Genomic DNA, 26826 nt, shown 5'->3' with positions numbered 1-26826 from the left:
TAACAAACTATTGTTGCAAAAATACTAGCTTTTATAATTTTACATGTATTTACCTTTATTGAGTCTTTTTTTTGTTCTTTTTTAAAACTTTTTTCTTTTGCCTTTTTCCATATGTTCTAAGAGTCTGTTTCTTAATATGTCTTCAGATTACTGTCTATTGTCCTTTCTTTCACTCTACAGAATTCTCTTGACCATTTGTTACAGAGAAAGTTAAATGATAACCAACTCCCTCAGTTTTTGTTTACCTGAGAATGTCTTAATTTCTCCTGTACTTTTTTTATTTTTTGTATTATTTTTCTTTTCTCCAGCCACATCCCTTTGATCATGTCCCTCATTATTAATATTATTATTATTATTATTATTTTGAGACAAAATTTCACTCTTGTTGCCCAGGCTGGAGTTCAGTGGTATGATCTCGTCTCACCGCGACCTCTGCCTCCCGGGTTCAAGTGATTTTCCTACCTCAGCCCCTCAAGTAGCTGGGATTACAGGCATGTGTCACCACGCCCAGCTAATTTTGTATTTTTAGTAGAGAGGGGGATTCTCCGTGTTGGTCAGGCTGGTCTCGAACTCCTGACCTTAGGTGATCCGCCTGCCTTGGCCTCCCAAAGTGTTGCGATTATAGGCATGAGCCACCACAGCCAGCCTTCTTTTCTATTTCTTTGTATCCCTTGTGTTTTGTTGTTGTTGTTGAAAAGGGCTCATTTGAACCTAATAATGTGGTAACCCCCAAAGTCAGATTCTCCCTCTTTCCCAGGCTTTTTTGTTATTGTTATTATTTTTATTTGTTTATTTATTCATATTTTGTAGGCCACCTCTGTGCCAGGGATTAACTTGAGGTATAAACTTAAGGTCCTTTCAGTTTGTTTCTGGGCCTGAAGCTTTCCATGGGTATGTGCAGTCTCTTACAGAATCTCCCCTTGTACGCAGTTATTTGTCAATGGCCTAGTCTTGATTGTCTAGCTCTTAGAAAGGGAAAATGAAGAAAATGAAGGTGGGGAAAAAAAGGGCTCTGTCCTGTTAAGTCCCCTGGAAATCACTTCAACTGTAGGAAGCAGGGTTTTCAAAAGTGTGGGGATGTGTAACTACAATGGCTGCCTGACTCTTGGTCTACACTTCCATGATGAGAAGCAGCAGTGACCAAAACACAGATCCCTTATGGATGGCTGGAGGACAGGGTCCTTTTTTTTTTTTTTTTTTTTGGCTTGCTCTGCCTTCCATAAGCTATGTGTAAGCTGCTCTGGTTATACTCACATGACTGCCTGCCAAGGGGGTGGGGGTGAAGAAATGGGTAGCTGCTGCTATACTGAAATTTACTAAAATTAATCATAATTTACCATCCAAGCCCTTCTCCAAGCCTTTCCCTGGATGTTGCCAGCCTTCATTAGACTCAGAGTTTCCAAATGGTTGTATCAGACAGATTCTGCCAGTGAAATTGTTATGTAAGTGGAGAGATGGAATTTTGGTACTTCCTCTTCTGTCATCTTCTCAAAACCCTCTCCTTTAAATATATTTTAATATTCTCTTTTAATTTATTTCATTCACGTTTTGGCTATATTTGTGTTATTCTTTATTGGTTGCTGTCGGGATTGCAACATACATAACCTAACTTTTAACAGTCTATTTAGATTTGATACTTTACCACTGTATTTATAGTCTTGTAGTCCTATAACCACATGGATCACTTCCCCTCCCTGCTTCATATGGTAGTTTTCATGTGAATTATGTTCATATGTACGTGCTGAAAAACTCCATTAGTCCAATCTGGGCAACAAAGGAAGACCCTGTCTCTACAAAAACAACAACAGCAGAATTAGCTTATTGTGGTGGAGTGCAGTTGTAGTCCCGGCTGCTTGGTAGGCTGAGGTAGGAGAGTTACTTGAGCCCAGGAGTTTGACAGTGCAGTGAGCCATGATTATGCTATTGCGCTTTAGCCTGGGAGACTGAGTGAGACCCTGTCTCAAAAATAGTAATAATAATAACCCCGTTAGATAACATTATAATGTTTTACTTCAACCATCATACATACTTTAAATAACTTAAGAAAAGGCTAACAGTTTGTCATATTTATTCAGATTTTTTTTGAGACAGAGTCTCGCTGTCTCCCAGGCTGGAGTGCAGTGGCACGATCTCAGCTCACTGCAAGCTCCTCCTCCCGGGTTCACGCCATTCTCCTGCCTTAGCCTCCAGAGTAGCTGGGACTACAGGCGCCCACCACCACGCCCGGCTAATTTTTTTGGTGTTTTTTAGTAGAGACGGAGTTTTACCGTGTTAGCCAGGATGGTCTCGATCTCCTGACCTTGTGATCTGCCTGCCTTGGCCTCCCGAAGTGCTGGAATTACAGGCGTGAGCCACCGCACCCAGTCATGTTTATCAAGGTTTTTAATGTTTCTGTTGCTGTTCTTGATATGGAGCCTTTTTAGGACACGTTGCATATATCATGGCTCATTTCCCATAAATACTTGTGTGCATTTTTATTATTTTATTTTACTTTATTTAGTTTTTGAGACGGATTCTCACTCTGTTGCCCAGGCTGGAGTACAGTGGCAAGATCTCGGCTCACTGCAACCTCTGCCTCCCAGGCTCAAGTGATTCTCCAGCCTCAGACTCCCTAGTAGCTGGGACTACAGGCGCGCACCACCACGTCTGGCTAATTTTTGTATTGTTAGTAGAGACGGGGTTTCACCATATTGGCCAGGCTGGTCTCAAACCCCTGACCTCAAGTGATCTGCGCACCTCGGCCTCCCAGAGTGTTGGGATTACAGGCATGAGCCACCGTACCTGGCCTTATTTTATTTTATTTTTTATGTTATGTTATGTTATGTTATGTTATATTATTTTGAGATGGAGTCTTGCTCTGTCACCCAGGCTGGAGTACACTGGCACAGTCTTGGCTCATTGCAACCTCCGCTCCCTGGGTTCAATTCTCCTGCCTCAGCCTCCTGAGTAGCTGGGATTACAGGCATGCACCACCACGCCCAGCTAATTTTTTTGTATTTTTTGTAGAGATGGGGTTTCACCATGCTGGCCAGGCTGGTCTCGAACTCCTGACCTGAAGTGATCCACCCACCTTGGTCTCCCAAAGTGCTGGGATTACAGGCATGAGCCACCGCACCCGGCTCAAGTGTGCAGTTTTAAGTTTAGAGATATTCCCTTATATAATTACAGTGCAGTGATCGACTTCATAAATTGACATTGATATGATACTTTTATCTAATATGCTTTCCATAATCCAGTTTTCTTAGTTGATCTCATAATATCTTGTATTGCACCTTCTTTCTCCTTGAATTATATGATCTAGTCTAAAGTCAAGTATTGCATTTAGTTGTCATGTCTCTTTAGTTTCCTTTAATCTGGAGTGATTGCCTAGCCTTTCTTTGCCATATTTCACTTTGTCATCTTTTTAAAAAGCTCTTCCTGCAACCAGCCTGAGCAACAGAGCAGGCTCCATCTCTTCAAAAAGTTAAAAAAAAAAAAAAAATTAGCCTGGCATAGTGGTGCATGCCTGTAGTTCTAGCTACCTGAGGGTCTGAGGCAAGAGGATCATTTGAGGCTGCAGTGAGCTATGATCATGCTACTGCATTCCAGCCTGGGCCACAGGGTAAGACTTGTCTCTAAAAACAAAAGTTCTTTCCACGTTTGTTTCTTTTTCTTTCTACTTTTTTCCCCCAATAAAATATTTCTTATTTTGCCTTTGATCTTACATTGTGATCAGTTGAGGCTATGCCTTCTTAGGCAAATTCTGTATAGATGATATTTTGTCCTTCTCAGCATAGCTGTCCCTCATAGTTGATACTAAGTTTTTCACTCAATGAAACTGTTACATTTCTCCACTGTATGATAACTAATTTTTTCTCCCTTGGCTCTAATATGCAATCTGTGGGGACACACTTGATGACCACACAGTTACTACTCTTTATTAATATTCCTTCCTCAATTTAGCATCTACTGATGATTCTTGCCTTATCTACTCACTACTGTGATGTTTGCAAAATGATGATTTTTCAACTCTAGCACTTCTTCCACATTTCTCAGTAGGCATTTGGCGTTATGCTTAAGAAATACATCACCATTCTCTATGTATGCATATGTATCCATATTTATAATATGTATGGATTCATTCATTTCTTTTTTTTTTCCCCAACGATTTATAATTTCTTCTCTTCTTATTTATTTTGGTGCTCAAAGTATCCCGGATTTGATCAGAGGGAATCTCTTTAAGCTGGCTCCTGAATCCATGTGTTAATTCCTTATTATATTTTTGAGCACTTCCTCATATTCTGTCATAAAAAGATTTTCCAGGCTTACAATATACCTGTCCTGCTCTAGGTGTAGATTCAGCAATTTTTCTGAGGACCCAGAGTTTCTTTTAGTGGGAAATGGTATTAGAGACTGAGATCTGACACTAGGCCTGTTCATTGCTCTGGAGTGTCTTTGCTTCTTGGTTCTTTCAACAAACAGTACTAGAAAATGTGTATTTATACATACACACACACACACACACACCTGTATATAAGAAATCATGATTCGTATAATATTCACGTGCACTAATAGTCATGTGCCACATAACTACTTTTTGATCAGTGACAGACTGCATATACAAAGGTAGTTTCATGTTTACATTACTGTATTTTACTGTACCTTTCCTATGTTTAGATATGTTAAATGCACAAATATTTAACATTGTTTTACAACTGCCTACAGCATTTAGTACAGTCATGTAAACTCCTAGGTTTACAGCCTAGGAGTAATAGGCCATACCGTATAGCCTGGGTTTGCAGTAGGCTGTACCATTTAGGTTTGTGAAAGTACACTGTATGATGTTCCTATAGTAAAGAAATCATCTGACAATGCATTTATCAGAATGTATCCCTGTCATTAAGCTACACATGACTATAAATATTTACAAAATCGTGAGTGTACACCAAGGCGTCCAGTTCTACTCCAGCTTATCCCCAGTTTATAGGATGTATGTGTTTATATACATACTATCATTTCACATTTCTACATCCTTTCTTCCATATTGAGAAACTTGGCTCCTAGAAATATCAACAAAATTATTCATTTGCTCAATCCTATTGGTTTTTTTGTTTGTTTAGGTTTTTTGTTTGTTTGTTTGTTTGGTTTTTGAGATGAAGTGTCACTCTGTCGCCGAGGCTGGAGTGCAGTGGTGCAAACTTGGCTCACTGCAACCCCCGCTTCTCAGGCTCAAGTCATCCTCCCACCTCAGCTTCCTGAATAGCTGGAACCACAGGCATGCACCACCATACCCAGCTAATTTTTTGTATTTTTGGTAGAGATGGGTTTTGGCCATGTTGCCCAGGCTGGTCTTGAACTCTTGGGCTCAGGTGATCCATCTACTTTGGCCTCCCAAAGTGCTGGGATTATAGGCATGAGCCACTGTACTCAGCCAATCTTATTGTTTTTTCTAGTGAATCCTGCTTTTTTTTTTTTTTTTCCCAATTAAAAAAATTTTTTTTCTTAGAGATGGGGGTTTCACTATGTGACCCAGGCTGGTCTCACACTCCTGAGCTCAAGCGGTCATCCTGCCTTGGCCTCCCAAAATGCTGGGATTACAGATGTGAGCCATTGTGCCCGGCCCGATGTTCTGCTTTTAATGGATTTTTTAGCTTTTTCTATGATTTTGGTCTTAAAAGTCTTCATTTTTGGTTTTGAAAGATATCATTCGGGGTATAGAATCCTTGGTTGACTGTTTTGGTTCTTTGGGTTTTTTCTCCTGAGTACTTTAGAGGTATTTGTCTATTGTCTTGTGGCTTAACAGTACATTTGCTGTGCTTCTTCTTTATGTTCCCCTGTATGGATGGAACTGGTTGTTGTGTTGGATACACAACTCTGTTCATTTGGCCAAAATCATAAAATTAAGAAAAAGAGTGAATTTTACTGTATGTAAACTTTTAAATACATAAATACATATATGTTAAAAGCATATTATATACTTTGCATTGTATTAGTCTCTAAGAATACAATGATGAACAAGATAATTTTCAATTTTATGAAGCTTACAACCTAGTGTATGTGCAAAACCAGTGATACATGGTAATTGATGGTAGAGTACATGCTATGGGAATATAAATGCATACAATATCTACTCTAGGGGAGAAGGAGGGGTAGTATTAGCCCCAGGTCACCTAGGAGAGTGCCTTGTACATGGTTGGTGTTCAAACAGTTCTTGAGTGAATCATCTAACAAACCACTTGAAAATGTAAGACCTGAAGTTAAGCAGAGATTAGACAGACAAGTCACTAGTATTCCTTCATTTACCTGGCAGTTATGTGTTGCCTATTCTGCAGCCAAGCACTGTCGTTGTGCTTAATATGTAGCAGTGAACAAAAGAAAAACCCGTCTTCATAAATTCAAGAGGTTTATTTTCTAGTAGGGGAAACAAGCAATAAACAAAACAGATAAGTAAAATAAATAATAGATGAGATATTGATAAGTGGTGGGGAGAAAATAAACTAGGATGGGAGATTGCGATGCACAGGAGGAGGGAAGGTACCATTTTTAAATAGCTTGATTGGGGAAGGCCTCATTGAGAATGTGACATACTACATGGAGGAGGTTGCCTGGCCTGATCATGTCAGTTGGTTATCAACCCTAGGTACTCTCTAAAAATGTATAAAAAATGTAGCAAATTATGCCTTACATTATAACTACTCCTTTTTATTTTATTTTATTTTATTTTTTTGAGACAGAGTCTCATGCTGTCACTCATGGTAGATGCAGGGGCACAATCTTGGCTTACTACAACCTCCACCTCCTGGGTTCAAGCGATTCTCCTGCCTCAGCCTCCTGAGCAGCTGGGATTGCAGGCGTCCGCCACCACGCCTTGCTAATTTTTGTATTCTTAGTAGAGATGGGGTTTCACCATGTTGGCCAGATTGGTCTCAAATCCGTGACCTTAGGTGATCTACCCCATCTCGGCCTCACAAAATGCTGGGATTATAGGTGTAAGCCACTGTGCCCAGCCTGTAACTATTCTTATCCTCTTGTAAATTATAAATTTGTGGTAATGAAGACAATGTACCTTTATGTATTTCATTTCTTTTTTTTTCTTAAACTAATGACTAACAGCATTGAATTAGAAAAGGTGTTTAATCTATGTGGAGTTATCTGCAAAATGAAAGAACTGGATAGAAGTATTTCCAGGGTTCACTGGGCACAGTGGCTCACGCCTGTAATCCCAGCACTTTGGGAGGCCGAGGCGGGTGGATCACGAGGTCAGGAGATAGAGACCATCCTGGCTAACAAGGTGAAACCCCATCTCTACTAAAAATACAAAAAAATTAGCCGGGCGTGGTGGCGGGTGCCTGTAGTCCCAGCTACTCGGGAGGCTGAGGCAGGAGAATGGCGTGAACCTGGGAGGCAGAGCTGGCAGTAAGCCGAGACGGCGCCACTGTACTCCAGCCTGGGCAACAGAGCTAGACTCTGTCTCAAAAAAAAAAAAAAAAAATTATTTACGGGGTTCTGTCCCATTCTAAAACCTTATAAATTTATGAATTAAAGAGTAAAATATATCTGAGAAATGATGGAATTTACTGGAATTGGAATGATAGAGCTGTAGAAGAACATCCACAACTTAGATCGCTTCTTTATAACATGGGATGATTGCCAGCACTTGGGGAATCCTCAGCGAAACCAGATAGACAAAACGCTGCTGCTTTGGGCCACCCACTAGACATGAAATTACTTCATTTTACAGATTGCTTGTTGTTTGGTATTACTTGTGGCACAGATTCCTAAACTCCTTTAGTAAGTATATATGCCCACCACTATTTACAGGTCACTCAACTGATCTTGTTAGAGTCCTCAGTAATGAATTTTATGTGCCAGATGCTTTCTTCAGTATTTGTGGTCTTTTTCTTTTTAAAAGGGCATTATTTTTAAAATAAAACACAGAAAAGTATAAAAAGTTATACCTGGAAGAGATTTGGGAAGAAATTATTCCTCTGATTAATCATTGTAGACAAATAGGAGTGATTATTATGCACACATGCTCATTTTTTCAAACATCTGAGACTGTTTTGAGGACATTATTTGAGAGGATCACCATTTAGTTAGTTTGGTACTGACTTCCCCAGGAGATCTCATGGAATTTCAGCAGGTTGAACATCTATAATCTGAAATCCAGACTGCTCTAAAATCTGACATTTTTTGATTGCTGACATGATTACCTTAAGTGGAAAATTCCACACCTGACTTGTGACAGGTTGCAGTCAAAACGCAGGTGTACAACACAGTTCATTCAACATCCTCAAGGGAAAAAGACCCTCCCAACTCCCTTCAGCTATGGTAGCAGCATGCATTCATAACAGAACAAGAAATCATGTCAGATTCTAAAATCAAAGCTAGATTAATAAGACAAAAACTGTTGTTAAGGAGGCAGATAACCGTGGAGGAAACATACATTTATTTATTGATTGATTGATTGATTGATTGAGACGGAGTTTCGCTCTGCCACCCAGGCTGGAGTGCAGTGGCCGGATCTCAGCTCACTGCAAGCTCCGCCTCCCGGGTTCACGCCATTCTCCTACCTCAGCCTCCCGAGTAGCTGGGACTACAGGTGCCCGCCATGTCGCCCGACTAGTTTTTTGTATTTTTAGTAGAGACGGGATTTCACCGTGTTAGCCAGGATGGTCTCGATCTCCTGACCTCGTGATGCGCCCGGCCGGAAACATTTATTTTATTTTTATGTATTCATTTATTTTTTGACACAGAGTCTCACTCTGTCTCCCAGGCTGGAGTGCAGTGGCACAATCTAGGCTCATGGCAGCCTCCATCTCTGGGGTTCAAGCAATTCTCCTGCCTCAGCCTCCCGAGTAGCTGGAATTATAGACACACGCCACCACACCCAGCTAATTTTTGTATTTTTAGTAGAGACATGGTTTCGCCATATTGGGTAGGCTGGTCTAGAACTTCTGTCCTCAAGTGATCTGTCCGCCTCAGCCTCCCAGAGGGCTGGGATTACAGGCGTGAGCCACCGTGCCCAGCCTTTGGAGGAAACATTTAAAAATGATTCTACAGGAGCCATCCAGCAGAATGCCTCCTCATCCCTAGAGAACCCATTTCTTGGTCCCACAACTGCTTCTTACGTTTCTTCTCACCTAAAAAAATAAAATACAGTATACAGTAACATTTTATTTTATTTTATTTTATTTTATTTTTATTTATTTTTTGAGACGCAGTTTCAGTCTTGTTGCTCAGGCTGGAGTGCAATGTTGTGATCTGGCTCACTGCAACCTCTGCCTCCGGGGTTCAAGCGATTCTCCTGCCTCAGCCTTCCGAGTAGCTGGGATTACAGGTGCCCTCCATCATGCCCAGCTAATTTTTGTATTTTTAGTAGAGATGGGGTTTTACCACATTGGCCAGTCTGTTCTCAAATTCCTGACCTCAGGTGATTCACGCGCCTCGGCCTCCCAAAGCACTGGGATTACAGGCACGAGCCACCGCACCTGGCATACAGTAACATTTTAATCAAAACACAGCATCATAGGTGGAGACTGAAAGCCTACCATTGTTAGTTGTTGCCCTTTGTTTTGTTTGTTTGTTTGTTTTTGAGACGGAGTCTCGCTCTTGTTGCCAGGCTCCAGTGCAGTGGCGCGATCTCGGCTCACTGCAAGCTCCGCCTCCCGGGTTCACGCCATTCTCCTGGCTCAGCCTCACAAGTAGCTGGGACTACAGGCGCCCGCCACCCCGCCCAGCTAATTTTTTATATTTTAGTAGAGACGGGGTTTCACCGTGTTAGCCAGGATGGTCTCGATCTCCTGACCTCGTGATCGGCCCACCTTGGCCTCCCAAAGTGCTGGGATTACAGGATTGAGCCACTGCGCCCGGCCAGTTGTTGCTGTTTTTTAGAAGCTGGTAACTGGTATTTTGGTGATACTGCACTGCATACATTATTTTTCACTATTTAATGACATGTCATTTTTTTACTGTTAAGTTCTTATGTGTGAATAAGAAAATTATTGCTTACTGGTATCATAAATTCAGAATCAGGAATGATGATGATGCTAAATAACCACAGATCATCCACATGGGTGGCTGAGATAGTGACACCTTTGTTTTCTCATGGATCATTGTACATAAGCTTTGTTTCACACACAAAATTATTTAAAATATTGTGTGAAATTACCTCCGAGACCTGGACACTGTCCCCAAGAGATCTCATTATATGCATGCAGATGTTCCAAAAGCTGAAAAAAATTCAAAATCTGAAATGCTTCTGGTACCAATCATTTTTGGATAAGGGATACTCAGCCTGTATTCCAGCTTCCAATAATTTTATCCAAAATTAACTTCGAAGCAGCTTCATGGGGCCATTTATTCAATGATCAAGAGCTGCACCAAATTAATCACCTTCATAAAAATATAACTATAGCTGCTGTGAAGACCAATTTCATGAGGTCTCTCTGGGAAGCAGTCCCAATGAGTTCATCATCTGTTACAGAACCTTTTGAGTGACCAGATGTGGAGAAACTAAATCTCACCTCTGGTGTCTATATATTGTGGTAGTTTTTTTGGCTACTAACAGGAATCAGCAGCTTATATTTGACATATATCTATGTTCATATGCACTGCATGGTTAATATCTAAAATTTAAGAATAAATGGCCCAGGTGCAGAGGTTCATGCCTGTACTCCTAGTGGTTTGGGAGGCTGAGATGAGAGGATCGCTTGAACCCAGGAGTTTATGACCAGTGTTGGCGACATAGTGAGACCCTGTCTCTACAAAAAAAGAAATTGAAAAAAATTTGCCAGGTCTGCCTGCCTGTAGCTGTAGCTGCTCAGGAGGCTGACATGGGAGGGTCACTTGAGCTCAGGAACTCCAGGTTACAGTGAGTTATGATCATGCCACTGCACTCGAGGCTAGGTGACAGAGCAATACACTATCTCTAAAAATAAATAAATGGGAGCCTATTTTAATAGGTTTTATTATTATGAACAACTAATAATATAGTGAAGCTAACAGATTAAGAGACAATTGCCGTGAAAAACGTAGTTACAGTTCACAAGAGGGAGAGGCACACCACACCATGGGGGCTACATGAGGAGCACTGGGGTCAGTCAAGAGACAAATAGGAGAGGGGAATCTATGGGCAAGAGCTTTTATTGTGGTTTCTGTGGGAAGGAATGGTTGAGGCAGTGTAAGCCGGCTTAAGCTTGGCTTGTTTGAATAATTTCAGTGGGCTCTGGGTCAGAGGACCTGTCCCTAGTTAACTCTCTTGTACATGGCCCCGGGGTGATTACAGCAGGTGGATACTGGAGAGAACTGGTAAAGAGAGAACCTGGTAAAGGAGGTGTTTGGAGGTGTGGATTCTGGGTTGGTTGTTTTGCATTTGAAAAGCTCACTCAAGGGCAAATTGTTGATTATCTCTAGAGATTGGCTAGGATTGCACTGAATTGCTAGATTGCTTTAGACAATGTGGTCATTTTAACAGTATTCTTCAAAGCAATGAGCCTGGGATGTGCATGAAATGACTCATTTGTTACTGATGTATAGAAACACTACGGATTTTTGTACATTGGTTTTGTCCTGCAACTTAACTGAATTCATTGATCAAACTAAGAGTTTCTTGGTAGAGTCTAGGTTTTTCTAGATATAAGATCATTTAAGCAAAAAGAGACAATTTCACCTTCCTCTTTTCCAATTGGCATGCCTTTTATTTCTTTCCTTTGCCTGATTGCTCTGGCTAGGACTTCTAGTCATATGTTGAATAGGAGTGGTAGAAGTCTTATTCTAGTTTCTAGAGGAAAGGCTTTCAACTTTTCCCCTGTTCCGTGTGATGTTAGCTTGGGTTTTTTGTATGTAGCCTGTATTATTTTGAGGTATATGCCCTCCATGCTTAGTTTGTTAAGTGTTTGAATCCTGGGAGGATGTTGAATTTTATCAGATGCTTTTTCTGCATCAATTGAGATTATATATTTTTTCCTTATATCTTGTAGATGTGATATATTACATTTATTGATTTGTATATGTTGATCATCCTTGCATCCTTGGTATAAATTACATCTGATCGTGATATATTATCTTTCTGATGTGCTGTTGGGTTTGGTTTGCTAGTTACTTTGTTGAAGATTTTGCATCCATGTTCATCAGGAATATGGGACTGTAGTTTTCTTATGTGTGTGTGTCGTTAACTGGTTTTACTGTCAGGGTAAAGCTGGCCTCTTGCAGTGAGTTAGGGAGAATTTCCTCCTCTTTGATGATGTAAGAATAGTTTCAGGAGGATTAATATTAGTTCTTCTATGTATGTTTGATAGAATTCGGCTGTTACTCCTTCTGGTCCTGGTCTTTTCTATGTTAGGAGACTTTTTATTGTTTTTTTTTTTTTTTTTTTTTTTTTTTATTTTGAGATGGAGTCTCTCACTCTGTCTCCCAGGCTGGAGTGCAGTAGTGGCATGATCTCGGCTCACTGCAACCTCCGCTTTCCAGGTTCAAGGAATTCTCCTGCCTCAGCCTCCCAAGTAGCTGGGAATACAGTGGCGCGCCACTGTTGCTGGCTAATTTTTTGTATTTTTTGTAGAGAGGTGCTTTCACCATGTTGGCCAAGCTAGTCTTGAACTCCTGACCTCAGGTGATCCACCTGCCTCAGCCTCCCAAAGTGCTGGGATTACAGGCATAAGCCACCACGCCTAACCTAGGAGACTTTTTATTGATTCAATCTCACTACTCATTATGTTCAAGTTTTCTATTTATTTCTGTTTCAATCTTGGTACATTGTATGTTTCCATTTCCTGTAGGTTTTACAGTTTGTCATTATAAGTTGTTGATAATAGTCTCTCATCTTTTTTATTTCTGTAGTCTCGTTTGTATTGTCTCCATTTTCATTTAATTTGTTTGGGTCTTTTCTTGGTTAGTCTAGCTAGTGGTTTATCAATTTTGTTTATCTTTTCAAATAACCAACTTTTTGTTTTGTTGGTCCTTTGCAATATTTATTTTTTTACTCTGTTTCATTTAGTTCTGCTTTGACCTTTTGTACTTCTTTTCTTCTGCTAATTTTCTGTTTGGTTTGTTGTTGCTTTGTTCCTTGAGGTGCATTTAGATTTATAGTTTATATAACTTTTTACCTTCTGGATGTCAGCATAAATTGCCTCCTAGTGAGGAAACTTTTCCCTCCTAGCACCATTTTTGCTATATCTCACTGATTTTGGTATGGTGTGTTTCCATTTTTTACTTATTTCAAGGAATTTTTTTATTTCTGTCTTAATTGTTTTGTTGACCCAGTGATCATTCAGGAACATGTTGTTTAATTTCCATGTATATGTATAGCTTCCAGGGTTCCTTTTGGTGTTGATTTCTAGTTGTATTCCAGTGTGTCCTGAGAAGACACGTGGTATGATTTTGATTTTTAAAAATGTTGAGACTTGTTTTGTGTCCTGTCAGTGGTCTGTCCTGTAGAATGTTCTGTGTTCTGATGAAAAGAATGTATATTCTGCAGTTGTTGGATAGAATATTTTGTAAATGTCTGTTAGGTCCATTTGGTCTAAAGTCCAATTTAAATTCAACGTTTTTTGTTTGTTTTCTTTCCAGATGATCTGTCTAATGCTGTGAAAGGGCTGTTGATGTCTCCCATTATTATTGTATTGCAATCTAGCTTTCTCTTTATATTTGGGAATATTTGCTTTATGAGTCTGGATGCTCCTATATTGGGTGTATATATATATATTTAGAATTGTTATATGTTTTTTCTGAACTGACTCCTTTATTATTATATAATGACCTACTTGTATTTTTTTGTTGTTGTTGTTTTGTTTGTTTTGAGATGGAGTCTCGCTCTGTTGCCCGGGCTGGAGTGCAGTAGCACGATCCTGGCTCACTGCAACCTCCACCTCCCGGGTTCAAGCGATTCTCCTGCCTCAGCTTCCTGAGACTCGCGCCACTGTACTCCAGCCTGGGCGACAGAGTGAGACTCCATCTCAAAAAAAAAAAAAAAATTGCTGGGAGTGCTGGGATTACAGGTGGACTGTCTTTTTTTTTTTTTTTTTTTTTTTGAGACGGAGTCTCGGTCCGTCGCCAGGGCTGGAGTGCAGTGGCTGGATCTCAGCTCACTGCAAGCTCCGCCTCCCAGGTTCCCGCCATTCTCCTGCCTCAGCCTCCCGAGTAGCCGGGACTACAGGCGCCCACCACCTCGCCCGGCTAGTTTTTTGTATTTTTTAATAGAGACGGGGTTTCACCGTGTTAGCCAGGATGGTCTCGATCTCCTGACCTCGTGATCCACCCGTCTCGGCCTCCCAAAGTGCTGGGATTACAGGCTTGAGCCACCGCGCCCGGCCTTTTTTTTTTTTTTTTAAACTGTTCTTGACTTAAAGTTCTTTTAGCTGATATAAGTATAGCCACTACTTGCTTTTGGATTTTGTTTGCATGGAATATCTTTTTCCATCCCTTTAATTGCAGTCTATATTTGTCTTTAGTGTTAAAGTGAGTTTCTTGTAAGCAGCATCTAGGTGGATAATATGTTTGAATCCATTCAACCTTTCTATATCTTTTAAGAAGAGAATTTAATCTGTTTATGTTCTGGTTTATTATTGATATGGGAGGCTTTGTTCCTGTCATACTGTTGTTTTCTGTTGTTTTATATATTCTTTGTTCCTGTCTTTTTCTCTTCAGTTTGTCATTGTGGTTTGGTAGATTTTTGTAGTGGTACTGTCTGAGTTATTTTCTTGCTTTATACATTTTCTTTACCAGTGAGTTGTACACTTTCATGTGATTTCGTGATGGTAAATGTCATCCTTTCGCTTCCAAGTTTAGGACTTCCTTGAGCATGGTCTAGTGGTAACGAATTCTTTCAGCATTTGTGTTGGGATGACTTTATTTCTCTTTCATTTATGAATGAGAATTTAGTTGACTACATTTAGTTGCTGGTTATTTTCTTCACATACTTTGAATATATCATTCCTTTCTCTTCTGGCCTGAGAGTTTTCTCCTGAGAAATCCACTGTTAGTTTGATTGGGATTTTTTCTTTTTCTGTTTCTTTTTTTTTTTTTTTTTTTTTGATAGGCGACTAGACTCCTTTCTCTTACTGTTTGTAGGATTTGCTCTTTAAATATGACATTAGACAGTCTGATTGTAATGTGCTGTGAGGAGGATCTTTTTGCATTGCGTTTGCTTTGAGGTCGTTGAACATTTTGTTTCTGAATGTCTAAATCTCTTGTTAGACTTGGGTAGTTTTCATCTGTTATTTTATTAAATAGGTTTCCTAATCCTTTCTTTGTTTCTCTGCCCTTGAGTATACTGCTAATTTGTAAATTTGGTCACTTCATGTAGTCCCAAACGTCAAAAGACTTTTTTGCTTTTTAATTTGGCCAGGCACAATGGCTCATACCTGTAATCCTAACACTTTGGGAGGCTGAGATGGGAGGATCACTTGAGGCTAGGAGTTTGAGACCAGCCTCTTTAACATGGTGAGGCCCCATTTCTTTTTATTTAAAAAAAATATATATTTCTGACTGGGCTTTACCAACATACCTGTTTTCAGGTTTTGAGATTCTTTCTTCTGCCTGATCTGGTTTATTGTTGAGGCTTTCAAATGTATTTTATATTTCCTTCAGTGACTTCTTCAGTTCCAGAATTTGTTTGATTCTTTTAAAAATACCAATCTCTTTGATATATTTACCATTCATATCCCAAATTATTTTCCTGATTTCTTTTTATTGTTTTTGTGACTTCTCTTGTATCTCACTGAGCTTCTTTTTTTTTTTTGAGACGGAGTCTCGCTCTGTCGCCCAGGCTGGAGTGCAGTGGCCGGATCTCAGCTCACTGCAAGCTCCGCCTCCCGGGTTTACCGCCATTCTCCTGCCTCAGCCTCCGAGTAGCTGGGACTACAGGCGCCAGCCATCTCGCCCGGCTAGTTTTTTGTATTTTTTAGTAGAGACGGGGTTTCACAGTGTTAGCCAGGATGGTCTCGATCTCCTGACCTCGTGATCCGCCCGCCTCGGCCTCCCAAAGTGCTGGGATTACAGGCTTGAGCCACCGCGCCCGGCCTTCACTGAGCTTCTTTAAAAATCAGTGTTTTTTGGGAGGCCAAAGTGAGCGGATCACGAGGTCAGGAGATTGAGACCATCCTGGTGAACATGGTGAAACCTGTGTCTACTAAAAATACAAAAAAAAAAAAAAAAATTAGCTGGGCGTGGTGGCAGGTGCTTGTAGTCCCAGCTGCTCGGGAGACTGAGGCAGGAGAATGGCGTGAGCCCAGGAGGTGGAGATTGCAGTGAGCAGAGATCACGCCACTGCACTCCAGCCTGGGAGACAGAATGAGACTCTGTCTCAAAAAAAAAAAAAAGTCAGTGTTTTGAGGCTGGGCGTGATGACTCACGCCTGTAACCCCAGCACTTTGGGAGCCCAAGGCGGGTGGATCACAAGGTCGAGATATCAAGACCATGCTGGCCAACATGGTGACACCCCGTCTGTACTAAAAATACAAAATTTAGCTGAGCGTGGTGATGCGTGCCTGTACTCCCAGCTACTCGGAAGGCTGAGGCATGACAGTCACTTGAACCCCGGAGGCGGAGGTTGCAGTGAGCCGAGATCACGCCACTGCACTCCAGCCTGGTGAGAGTGAGACTCTGTCTCAAAAAAAGAAAAAAATCAATGTTTTGAATTCTTTATCTGAGATTTCTGAAATTTCTTTTTGATTATCTATTGCTAAATAATTATTGTGTTTCTTTGTAGGTGTCATGCTTTCTTGCTTTTCATGTACCTGTTCCCTTATGTTGATATCTGCACATATACTGCCTATTAAGGCACTTCTTTTTTTGCATTTACTTTTGTGAGGGACGATATTTTTCCTGAAAATGTATCTATGGTGCTGGCTTGGTCTACCCCCAGTTGCTGGAATGCTACTGGCTTGCTCTCCTGTTCCAGCAGTGGCAAACAAACAAACAAACAAACAAATAAATATTCTGCCAATATCTGCCATTTGATGGTGAGTTTAATCCATTTACATTTAAGCCAATTCCTGATCAGGAAATATTTACTTCTGCTATTTTGCCATTTACTCTCTCTCTCTCTCTCTCTCTCTCTCTTTGTGTGTGTGTGTGTGTATGTGTATTTTGAGACAGAATCTTGCTCTGTCACCCAGACTGGAGTGCAGTGGCATGATCTTGGCTCACTGTAACCTCTGCCTCCAGGGTTCAAGCAATTCTCCTGCCTCAGCCTCCTGAGTAGCTGTGATTACAGGCACTTGCCATCATGTCCAGCTAATTTTTTTTTTTTTTTAATTTTTAGTAGAGATGGGTTTTACCATGTTGGCCAGGCTGGTCTCAAACTCCTGACCTCAGGTGATCGTCCTGCCTCGGCCTCCCAAAGTGCTAGGATTACAGATGTGAGCCATGATGCCCAGCTATTTTGTATTTGTTTTCTTTATTTTTTCTTTTATTCTTCCATTACTGCCTTCTTTTGTGTTTAATTGATTTTTATGGTGTACGGTTTGATTCTCTTCTCCTTTCCTTATCGATGTATTCTTTAGTTATTTTTTTTTTTCTTTTTCTTTTTTTTTTTGAGAGAGTTTCATTCTTGTTGTCCAGGCTGGAGTGCAATGGTGTGATCTTGGCTCACTGCAACCTCTGCCCCCTGGGTTCAAGCATTTCTCCTGCCTCAGCCTCCCGAGCAGCTGGGATTACAGGCATGTGCCACCACACTCAGCTAATTTTTGTATTTTTAATAGAGATGGGGTTTCTCCATGTTGGTCAGGCTGGTCTTGAACTCCCAACCTCAGGTGATCCGCCCACCTCAGCCTCCCAATCTTTAGTTATTTTCTTAGTGGATACCTTGAGAATTACAGGTAATATCTTAAACTTATAACAACCTAGTTTAAATGAATACTAAACTAGATTAGTATTAATAATACCTTTAATAATTTGCAAAAACTCTGCTTTTTATATCTCTGTTTCTCCCCCTTATATTGTGATTGTCACAGATTACATCTTTATACATTGTTTGGCCATTAACATAGATTTGTAATTTTTGTTTTATGCATTTGTCTTTAAATCATATGGGAAAAAGAGGGCTTAATCAAAATACAATGATACTTTATTATTTACCTATGTAACCATTGTTCATTATTTCTGTGTATGGTTTTCAGTTACTGTCCAGTGTTTTTTCCTTTCAGCCTAAAGAATTCCCATGAGCATTTTTTTGTAGGTCAAGTCTGCAAGTAACAGACCTCAGCTTTCTTTAATCAGGGAATGTCTTAATTTTTATTGCCTTTGTGAGAGATAGTTTTGCTGGAGATCAGTCTCAGGATTCTCTCTCTTTGGAGTTCAACAGATTTACTATAATGTTTCTTGATGTGGATCTCTTTGAGTTTATCCAGTTTGCAGTTTATGCACTTCTTGGATGTGTATATTAACTTTTTCATCCAGAGGGATTTGACTGTTATTTCTCAAGATATAATTACAGCTCCCATTTTTTTTCAACTTTCCTTCTTTGACTTTCATTATGTATATGTTAGTACTTTTCTGGGTGTCCCACAAGTCTCTTAGGCTCTGTTTATTTTTCTTCATTCTTTTTTCTTTCTCTTTCTTAGACTGGATAATTTCACTTGACCTACATTCATTTTTACTGATTCTTTTTTGTTTTTGGAGATGGAGTCTCGCTCTGTTGCCCAGGCTGGAGTGCAGTGGCGTGATCTTGGCTCACTGCAACCTCTGCCTCCTGGGTTCAAGGGATTCTTGTGCCTCAGCCTCCCGAGTAGCTGGGATTACAGGCACATGCCACCACGCCCAGCTAATTTTTGTATTTTTTTAATAGAGACTGGGTTTCACCATATTGGCTAGGCTGGTCTCAAACTCCTGACCTTGTGATCTGCCCACCTCGGTCTCCCAAAGTGCTGGGATTACAGGCATGAGCCACTACGCCCGGCCATTTTTACTGATTCTTATGCCCACTCAAATCTGCTGTTGAGCCCCTTGAGTGAATTTTTTATTTCATTTGTTGTACTTTTCAGTTCTAAAATTTCTATTTCTTTTTAAAAAATTTCTCTCTTTATGGACATTTCCTGTTTGTTGCATACTTTGTTCTCTTGATTTTTCTTGAGTTCTCTAAACATATTTAAGGCAGTTGATTTAAAGTCATAGCCTAGTAATTCCACTAGTCATTCAACAGGATAAGTTTCTGTTAATTTCTTTTTTTTTTTCTGTGACTGGGCCATATTTTCTTTTTTCTTTGCATGCTTAGTTTTTGTTATTGTCATTAAATACTGTACATTTTGAATATTATGATGGGCAAAAAGGAAAAAAGAAAAAAGGATATCGTCTCCAGGCCTATGCATTTTGTTTCTGTATGGGGACACTACTTCAGTGCTGAGCCAGGTCTTTCACAACCCTGCCTTAGTCCTGTCCTTAGCCTAGTGATTAGCCAGAGGTTGAAGTTATGCTCCCCTCAGTTCTCTTCTAAGCATACATTCTGCCCTGAGCATTCAAGTGGCTTTCTAATTCCCTGGTATACTTGAGCGCTTTTTCCAAGACTTTATCCCCCAAAGATTCTCATTCCCTACCTTTTCTTCTCTTGGCTTTCGGCATATCTGTTGTTTGTCTCAACTGTTCTTTTGCCCTACGTAGCAGCGATTTGTTAATTTGCCTTTTAGTATTTTTGAAAAATATCCCCTGTGTAGCTATGTCTTCATGTTGTCTGGGGTAATACTCAAGGTTCATTGTCCCACAGCCACTGAAAACCGGGATATGAACCCACCAGAGTGAGGTTAAGAGTGGACGTTTAATAGGTGAAAGAAGGAGAACTGTCTGCACAGAGAGGGGTCCTGGAGAAAATGGGTTGCTATTGGGAGAACTCACTCCCGATGTTTAACGTGGGTTCTTTTCTATTTCCTAAGTGTCTCTGCTGGGTTGAGAAATAAAGGGAAAGAGCACAAGAGAGAGAAATTTAAAGCTGGGTGTCCGGGAGAGACATCACATGTTGGCAGGATCCGTGATGTTCCCCAAGCCATAAAACCAAGTTTTTATTAGCGATTTTCAAAAGGCGAGGGCGTGCACGAGAGATCCCATACTTCACGAGGTAGTAAAATATCACAAAGCAAATGGAGGCAGGGCGAGATCACAGGACCACAGGATGAGGTAAAATTAAAATTGCTCATGAAGTTTCGGGCACGCATTGTTGTAGATAACATCTTACCAGGAAACAGGGTTTGAGAGCAGATAACCTGTCTGACCATAATTTATTAGGTGGGAATTTACTCATCCTAATAAGTCTGGGAGCACTATAGGAGACCAGGGCTTATTTCATCCCTTCGGCTTTGACCCTAAAAGACGACGCCTTAAAAAGGGGCTGTCTATAGGCCTACCTTCAGGGCGCATTCTCTTTCTCAGAGATGTTCCTTGCTGCGAAAAAGAATTCAGCGATATTTCTCCTATTTGCTTATGAAAGAGGAGGAATATAGCTCTCTTCCATCTGGCTCACCGGCGGCCAGTTCAAAGTTACTTCTCTTGTTCCCTGAACATTGCTGTTATCCTGTTCTTTTTTTTAAGATGCCCAGATTTCATATTCAAACACACACGCTCTACAAACAATGTGTGCAGCTGACACAGTCACAGGGTTCTGAGGCGACCTTCATCCTCCTCAGCTCACAAAGAAGATGATGGGATTAAGAGATTAAAGACAGGTATAGGAAATCACAAGGATATTCATTGGGGAAGTGATAAGTGTCCGTGAAATCTTCACAATTTATGTTCAGAGATTACAGTAAAGACGGGTGTAAGAAATTATGAAAGTATTACTTTGGGGAACTAATAAATATCCATGAAATCTTCACAATTTATGTCATTCTGCTACGGCTTCAGTCGGTCCCTCCGTTCGGGGTCCCTGACTTCCTGCAACAGGTTGCCACTTCCGCAGTCAAATGCAGGTTTTACAGATCAGCTTGAGGAGGCAGTGTCTGATTTACATAGGGCACGAAAAATTGGTAGGACCAGGTGTGCCACTTGCATAGGATGTGAAGAAGCTGGCCGCCCCACCCTAATCTTTTATTATGCAGATGGATTCTCTACCCGGCCAGCTCCATGTTGCCTGCTTTTTTACTGTACTCGTGGTGACAAAGAAAAGGGAAGATGGAGACACGGCGCAGTGGCTCACGCCTGTAATCCCAGCACTTTGGGAGGCCAAAGTGGGCAGATCGCCTGAGGTCGGGAGTTCGAGACCAGCCTGGCCAATATGGTGAAACCCTGTCTCTACTAAAAATACACAAAAAAATTAGCCAGGCATCATGGTGCACGCCTGTAATCCCAGCTGCTTGGGAGGCTGAGGCGGGAGAATCACTTGAACTAAGGAAGCGGAGGTTTTGGTGAGCCGAGATCGCACCACTGCACTCCAGCCTGAGCGACAGAGTGAGACTTCGTCTCAAAAAAAAAAAAAAAAAAGGGGCAAGATGGAGCCTCCATGTTTAACATACCTGGCTTCCATGGCTAGTAATTCCGCTAGTCATTCAACAGGATAAGTTTCCAGGGCTACCTGGAAGCCAGGTATGTTACAGTAAAAAAGCAGGCAACGTGGAGCTGGCCCGGTAGAGAACCTATCTGCATAATAAAAGGTTAGGGTGGGGCGGCCAGCTTCTTCACATCCTATGCAAGTGGCACACCTGGTCTGACCAATTTTTCATGCCTTATGTACATCAGACACTGCTTCCTTTTCTATTGCACAGCCTTTACTTGTGCAGGCTTCCAGCTTGCTTATCTATGTTTGCAGCTCTATTTTTCAGGCTGCTCTTTGTTAGAAATGATTTGGGGGCTGCTTTTTATTGAAAGGGAAGCCTTGCTGAGGGCTCCTTAACCCTCACTATCTACCTAAATAATTTTTTTCTAGCTCCTGTATCAATTGCAACAAAGTTCTGACTTAGCTGAAATGCAGTCAGACCCTTGAATCAAAACAGTTCCTTGGGAATGAGGTCTCTTTTACTTGGGAGCCAAGTCAAGACAAACAATTCCTTGGGAACGAGATCCCTTTGACTGTTGTCAGGATTAGGTTCTCGGGCTAGTAAAGTAGCATGCTATCTTTAAGACTGCTACTGTGGCCAGGTAGGGAGTGTGGCATGGGTATTTTACAATACTACAAAATGCTCTTACCCTTTTTCAGTTGCCCTTTTCCTGATTGTTTTCTTAGTTGTAAGCTTTTTACTCTCTTCCCACGTTCCAGTAAAAGTGATTCTGACAGCTATGCAATAGTTTTCAGTGTTTCTGAGACAGGATGACCCCTAGCACTTCCTATTTTGCCACTTTGTTGTTGTTGTTGTTTTTATTGATACATTTCTAATTCAAAAGCACACCCCAGCCCACTTTAGTCTGTAGTTCAATATCCTATTGCGGTCTGCCCCACTCATGTACTATCCCAAGGCCAATGTGAATTCTGGAAATTATTCTACACTACAATTCAGTTCTCAGTATTTTTTTCTGTGTAGATTCTGGTTCATTTTATGTATGGGTTATTTAGGACTTCATAAACAGATGTAAAAGATTCTTGTCTGAAGGCTCCTCTTCTCTGATTCTCCCTTATCTCTTCTTGGGATGACTTAAGTGCAGAGTGTGGAGAGTTAACAGAGCACCCCACTGTGTGTGCAGCTGCCATGTTGGTCGAGAACAGAAATGACATCCTTTCTTTGCTTATGTTTGCTTGGTGTTAGGTAGGGGTAGCTGACAAAACTTCCTCTCTCGGTCTTTCTGGTAGCAGTAGCCGTTTGGGAGGTGAGGACTCTGCTTTGCCTGCTTTTCTTATTTTTGGCAGTGATAGTCGACAGGCTTCACACCTCAGCCTCTGTGGCTTCTGTGGCTAAAGTGCCTGATTAGGAGTGAAAGCGGCACAGCTCCTCTTTGGCATTAGGGTTCCCTTCTGCCAGGCCTGTTTCTTTTCATCTTGCACGATCTCCATTGGCTAGAGGGAATGGTCTTTCCTGAGGCCTTTTGGGTTGTTGTTGTTGTTAATGTACGCTTTGGTAATTCTGGGTTGCAGTTTGCTCCAGTGTACAGACTGGGATATACAGGAGGCAAAAATAAATACTAAGGAATTCATTTCCAGGTCCTCCCTTGATTCCTGAAGACTCTACCTGACCTGCTTTCTTCTTTCCACATTTCAGAGTTTCTGATGTTTGCTTTATGTGCTGTGTCCATGGTTTTAAATTGTAGGTAATGGAAGCATTGGGGTAGAATATGCTTACTCTATCATGACTGGTACAGGAACTCAACTTCCGCAATCATTTATCAAATGAATGATTAAATGATACGTGGTTCTTGCCTTCAAGTTACTTGTGGTGTATGTGGCTTACATTATTAATACAGATGTACTGTTACGAGAATTAAGACTCATTCCTGTGAGAGTTCTCATAGGCAAAGGAATGAGATTATTTCTAACTGTTAGGGAATAGGATATGTGGTGTGGTGGTGTGGTGATTGTTCTGACAATGGTTCTCTGTCACCAACTGGATGTCCTGCAGCTCAGTTCAGTTCTCACACTAACAGACCCTACAGGTTATAGGCAGAGGTCTTCACCAAGAGTGTCTCCACTTCACACTCCAGCTGCAAGTGTCAGGGTCCACCTGCAGTTAGGACCAACTGGCCATAAATTCTGGAGTTCCCACAAATCTCTCAGGTTTAATAACTTACTAGAACCACTCACAGAACTTAATGGAAACACTATACTTATAATTAGCATTTTATTATGAAGGATACAACCCAGACACAGCCAAATGGAAGTAATGCATAGACAAAGGTCTGGGGGTTGGGGAGACAGAAATTCCTTGTGGAATCCAGGCACATTATCCTCCCAGCACGTCAGTGTATTCACCAACCAGGAAGCTCTGCCATGCTCCTGGTGAGCCCTCAAATGATGTGTTTGGTGATGTGTTCGATGTGTTTTCCTGGTGAAGCACCTCCAGTCTGCTGTATGTAGGAGCCACTATGAGACATCTCATTAGCATAACAAAGACACATCTGTCACTCAGGAAGTTCCAAGGGTTTTAAAGCACTGTGCCAGAAACTGGCACTTACATACTGTCTATTCTTCATTATTCTTTATTATACTACAGTCATCAAATAAAATTTCAGGGAATGTGGCATTTGAGTGATTTGAATAATAGGTAGACTTAAACATTTGAAAATGGGAAAAGGGGTATTCTAGGCTGAGAAAGTAGCATTAGCAGTCACACCAGAGGAACACACACATACAAGTGCAGGAATCGATATGTAGAACTACATCAAGTAGTTTTTGGTTTTAGTGTAGGATACGTGAAAAGGAAAAATAAGAAATAAAGCTAGATTGGGTCTATCATTTAATGATATTTATTAATCAGAGAATCATTTATTCCTACAGAGCAGAAGAGAGAAAAGATCTGTTCATGTTTTTTCGAAGCCTGCATTTTTTTGTGGAGTGGTTTGAATATCGTAAGCGCACGTTTAAACATTTCAAGGTAAAGTCTGAAGCTTTTTAATTTAAACATATATGGAAAACAAAGCTGATATTAGTTGGGGATTCATCCATACATCCTTTTCTTAAAAGCTTTCAAACAGTAGAAAATATTCCCGTTGACTTTTGGAATTTGCGATTATTTGGCATAACTGGAGGAGGATTACTTCTGTATAAATCGGCACACAGTTTATATTGTGGAATGTCTTGAAAGAAGTGTGGTTATGTTCAAATTTATTTAAAATGCACATTTTGAAAAACCATTCTTTCAAGAATACTTGAAGTAAAACAACAAATGTTAATAAAGAATGTCATCACAGCAGGCTTATCATGTAGTGGTATACTGCTAACTTCCTGAGCCAGACTCTGTGTTTTCAGCTTCTCAATTGTACATTTTGAGTTTAAATACCAAAGCCTGATTCTTGTGAAGTAATGCTTCCTAAAGCCTGATGTGGGTACTTTAAAGTACTTCTTTTTATTCTCTTTCTTTGTTTTCGGGCATAACTGAATTTAAGTTTGGTGGCATTGTAATACCTCAGGTTCTACTCATTTGGATAGCATCAAATTATTGACAGCATTAATCCACACAGAAACCAGTTCCGAAAGTCAACTTAAGTAATATTTCAAGGTTCAGATTCCCTCAAAAGCCTAACCAGGTCATGACTGTTGTTTTTAGGACTTGTACTAACTCTCCTTTATTTGGGATTCTATTGTTTTTTATTATTATTTATTCTGTTTGGTTGAGCTAATAAAATCTGTCAGGCCTAGGATTTTTTTCCACAAAGAAACATGGGCAGTTCTGTGCTACAGTACCTTGAGGTGTTCTCATGCTTTTGTTATATTTTATCATATGTAGTCTTGTGCCAGAAAAATTAAATATTTCTGCTTCGCAAGTGGTATAATACAGTAATGACCGGGGAGTGTGCTGGCTGTTATGATAATAAATGAATCACCTAATGTTGCTGTTTCCTTATGCATTTGAATGGATGATGGAAAATGGGAGCACTAGTCTCCATTTCCAAAGCTGATATGACTCTACGTGCTTTCCAGGCAGGTATGGAGGTATAATTGGTGTATTTTTCCTTTGGAGGGTAGAGACCTTCTAGGAGCTGGTCTTTGCTAGCTTTAACATTACTAGGGTGGAAAAAACCAATCACATTGTTCTGTAACCATCACCAATATCCACAATGTTTTGTAACCATCACCACTATCTTTCTCCAGAAGTTTTTCATCATCCCAAACTGAAACATACCCATTAAACATTAGCTCCTCATTCCTGCCTTCTCTTAGCACTTGCTACCACTGTTCTGTTTTCTGTTTCTATGAATTTTAGTATTCTAGGTACCTCATATATGTGGATTGACCTTTCACTTAGCATAATGTCCTCAAAGTTTCTCCATGTCGTAGCATGTGTCAGATTTCTTTTTTTTTTTTTTTTTGAGACAGGGTCTTACTATGTCGCCCAGGCTGTAGTCCAGTGTTGTAATCACAGCTCATGGCAGTTTTGACTGTCCCTGGCTCAGGTGATCCTCCCACCTCAGCCTCCCAAGTAGCTGGGACTACAGTTGCATGCCACCATGTCAGCTAATTTATGTATTTTTTGTAGAGATGCAGTTTCGCCGTGTTGCCCAGGCTGGTCTCGAACTACTGGGCTCAAGCAATTCACCTATCTTGGCCTCCCAAGCCCAGTGCCCTCCCCCCTGCCTTTTTTTTTTATTAAGGCTGGATCATATTCCATTAAATGTATATACATTTTGTTTATCCATTCATTTGCTGATGGGCACTGGTTGTTTTTACTTTTTGGCTATTGTGAATAATCCTGCCGTGAACATTAATGTACTAATATCTGTTTGCGCCCCTTTCAATTCTTTTAAGTGTAATTATATACCTGGAAATAGAATTGCTGGATCATAAGCTAATTCTATGTTTACCTATTTGAAGAACCACGTATTCTTTTCCACAGCGTCGTACCATTTTACACCAGCAAAGCACAAGTACTTCAGTTTCTCTACAACTACTTTAATAACTGTTATTTTCTGCTTTTTTTTTTTTTTGGCTATAGCCAACCTAATGGGTAGGAAGTGATATCTCATTGTGGTTTTGATTTACATCTTCCTAATGGTTAGTGATGTTAAACATATTTTTATGTGCTAGTTGGCCATTTGTATATCTTTGAGGAAATGCCTCTGCAAGTCCTTGGCCCATTTTTGAATTAGGTTGTTTTTTGTTGTTAAATTGTGGAGTTCTTTATATATTCTAGATATTAATTTCTTCTTAAATATATGATTTCAGAATACTTTCTCTGGGTTGTCTTTTGACTCTTGATAGTGCCCTTTGATGAAGAGAAATTTTTAATTAATTTTTAATTGACTAATAGTAATTTTACATATTCATGGGATACATAGTGATGT

At 40.5% G+C, this 26826-nt stretch overlaps 1 protein-coding gene across 2 annotated transcripts in view; it reads left to right on the top strand.

The window, feature by feature from the left end:
- CENPP (centromere protein P) overlaps positions 1-26826 on the top strand; it is a 286574-nt gene that overhangs the window by 35108 nt on the left and 224640 nt on the right. For both annotated transcript variants that reach the window (XM_033236781.1, XM_033236783.1), the window contains exon 5: positions 24323-24419. In XM_033236781.1, coding sequence (XP_033092672.1) covers positions 24323-24419 — 97 coding nt within the window. The remainder of the gene's footprint in view (positions 1-24322; positions 24420-26826) is intronic.

This window comes from Trachypithecus francoisi, unplaced genomic scaffold, assembly GCF_009764315.1.
Source record: "Trachypithecus francoisi isolate TF-2019V2 unplaced genomic scaffold, Tfra_2.0 Lachesis_group16, whole genome shotgun sequence".
NCBI lineage: Eukaryota > Metazoa > Chordata > Mammalia > Primates > Cercopithecidae > Trachypithecus > Trachypithecus francoisi.
This window is presented reverse-complemented; position numbering and strand designations above follow the sequence as displayed.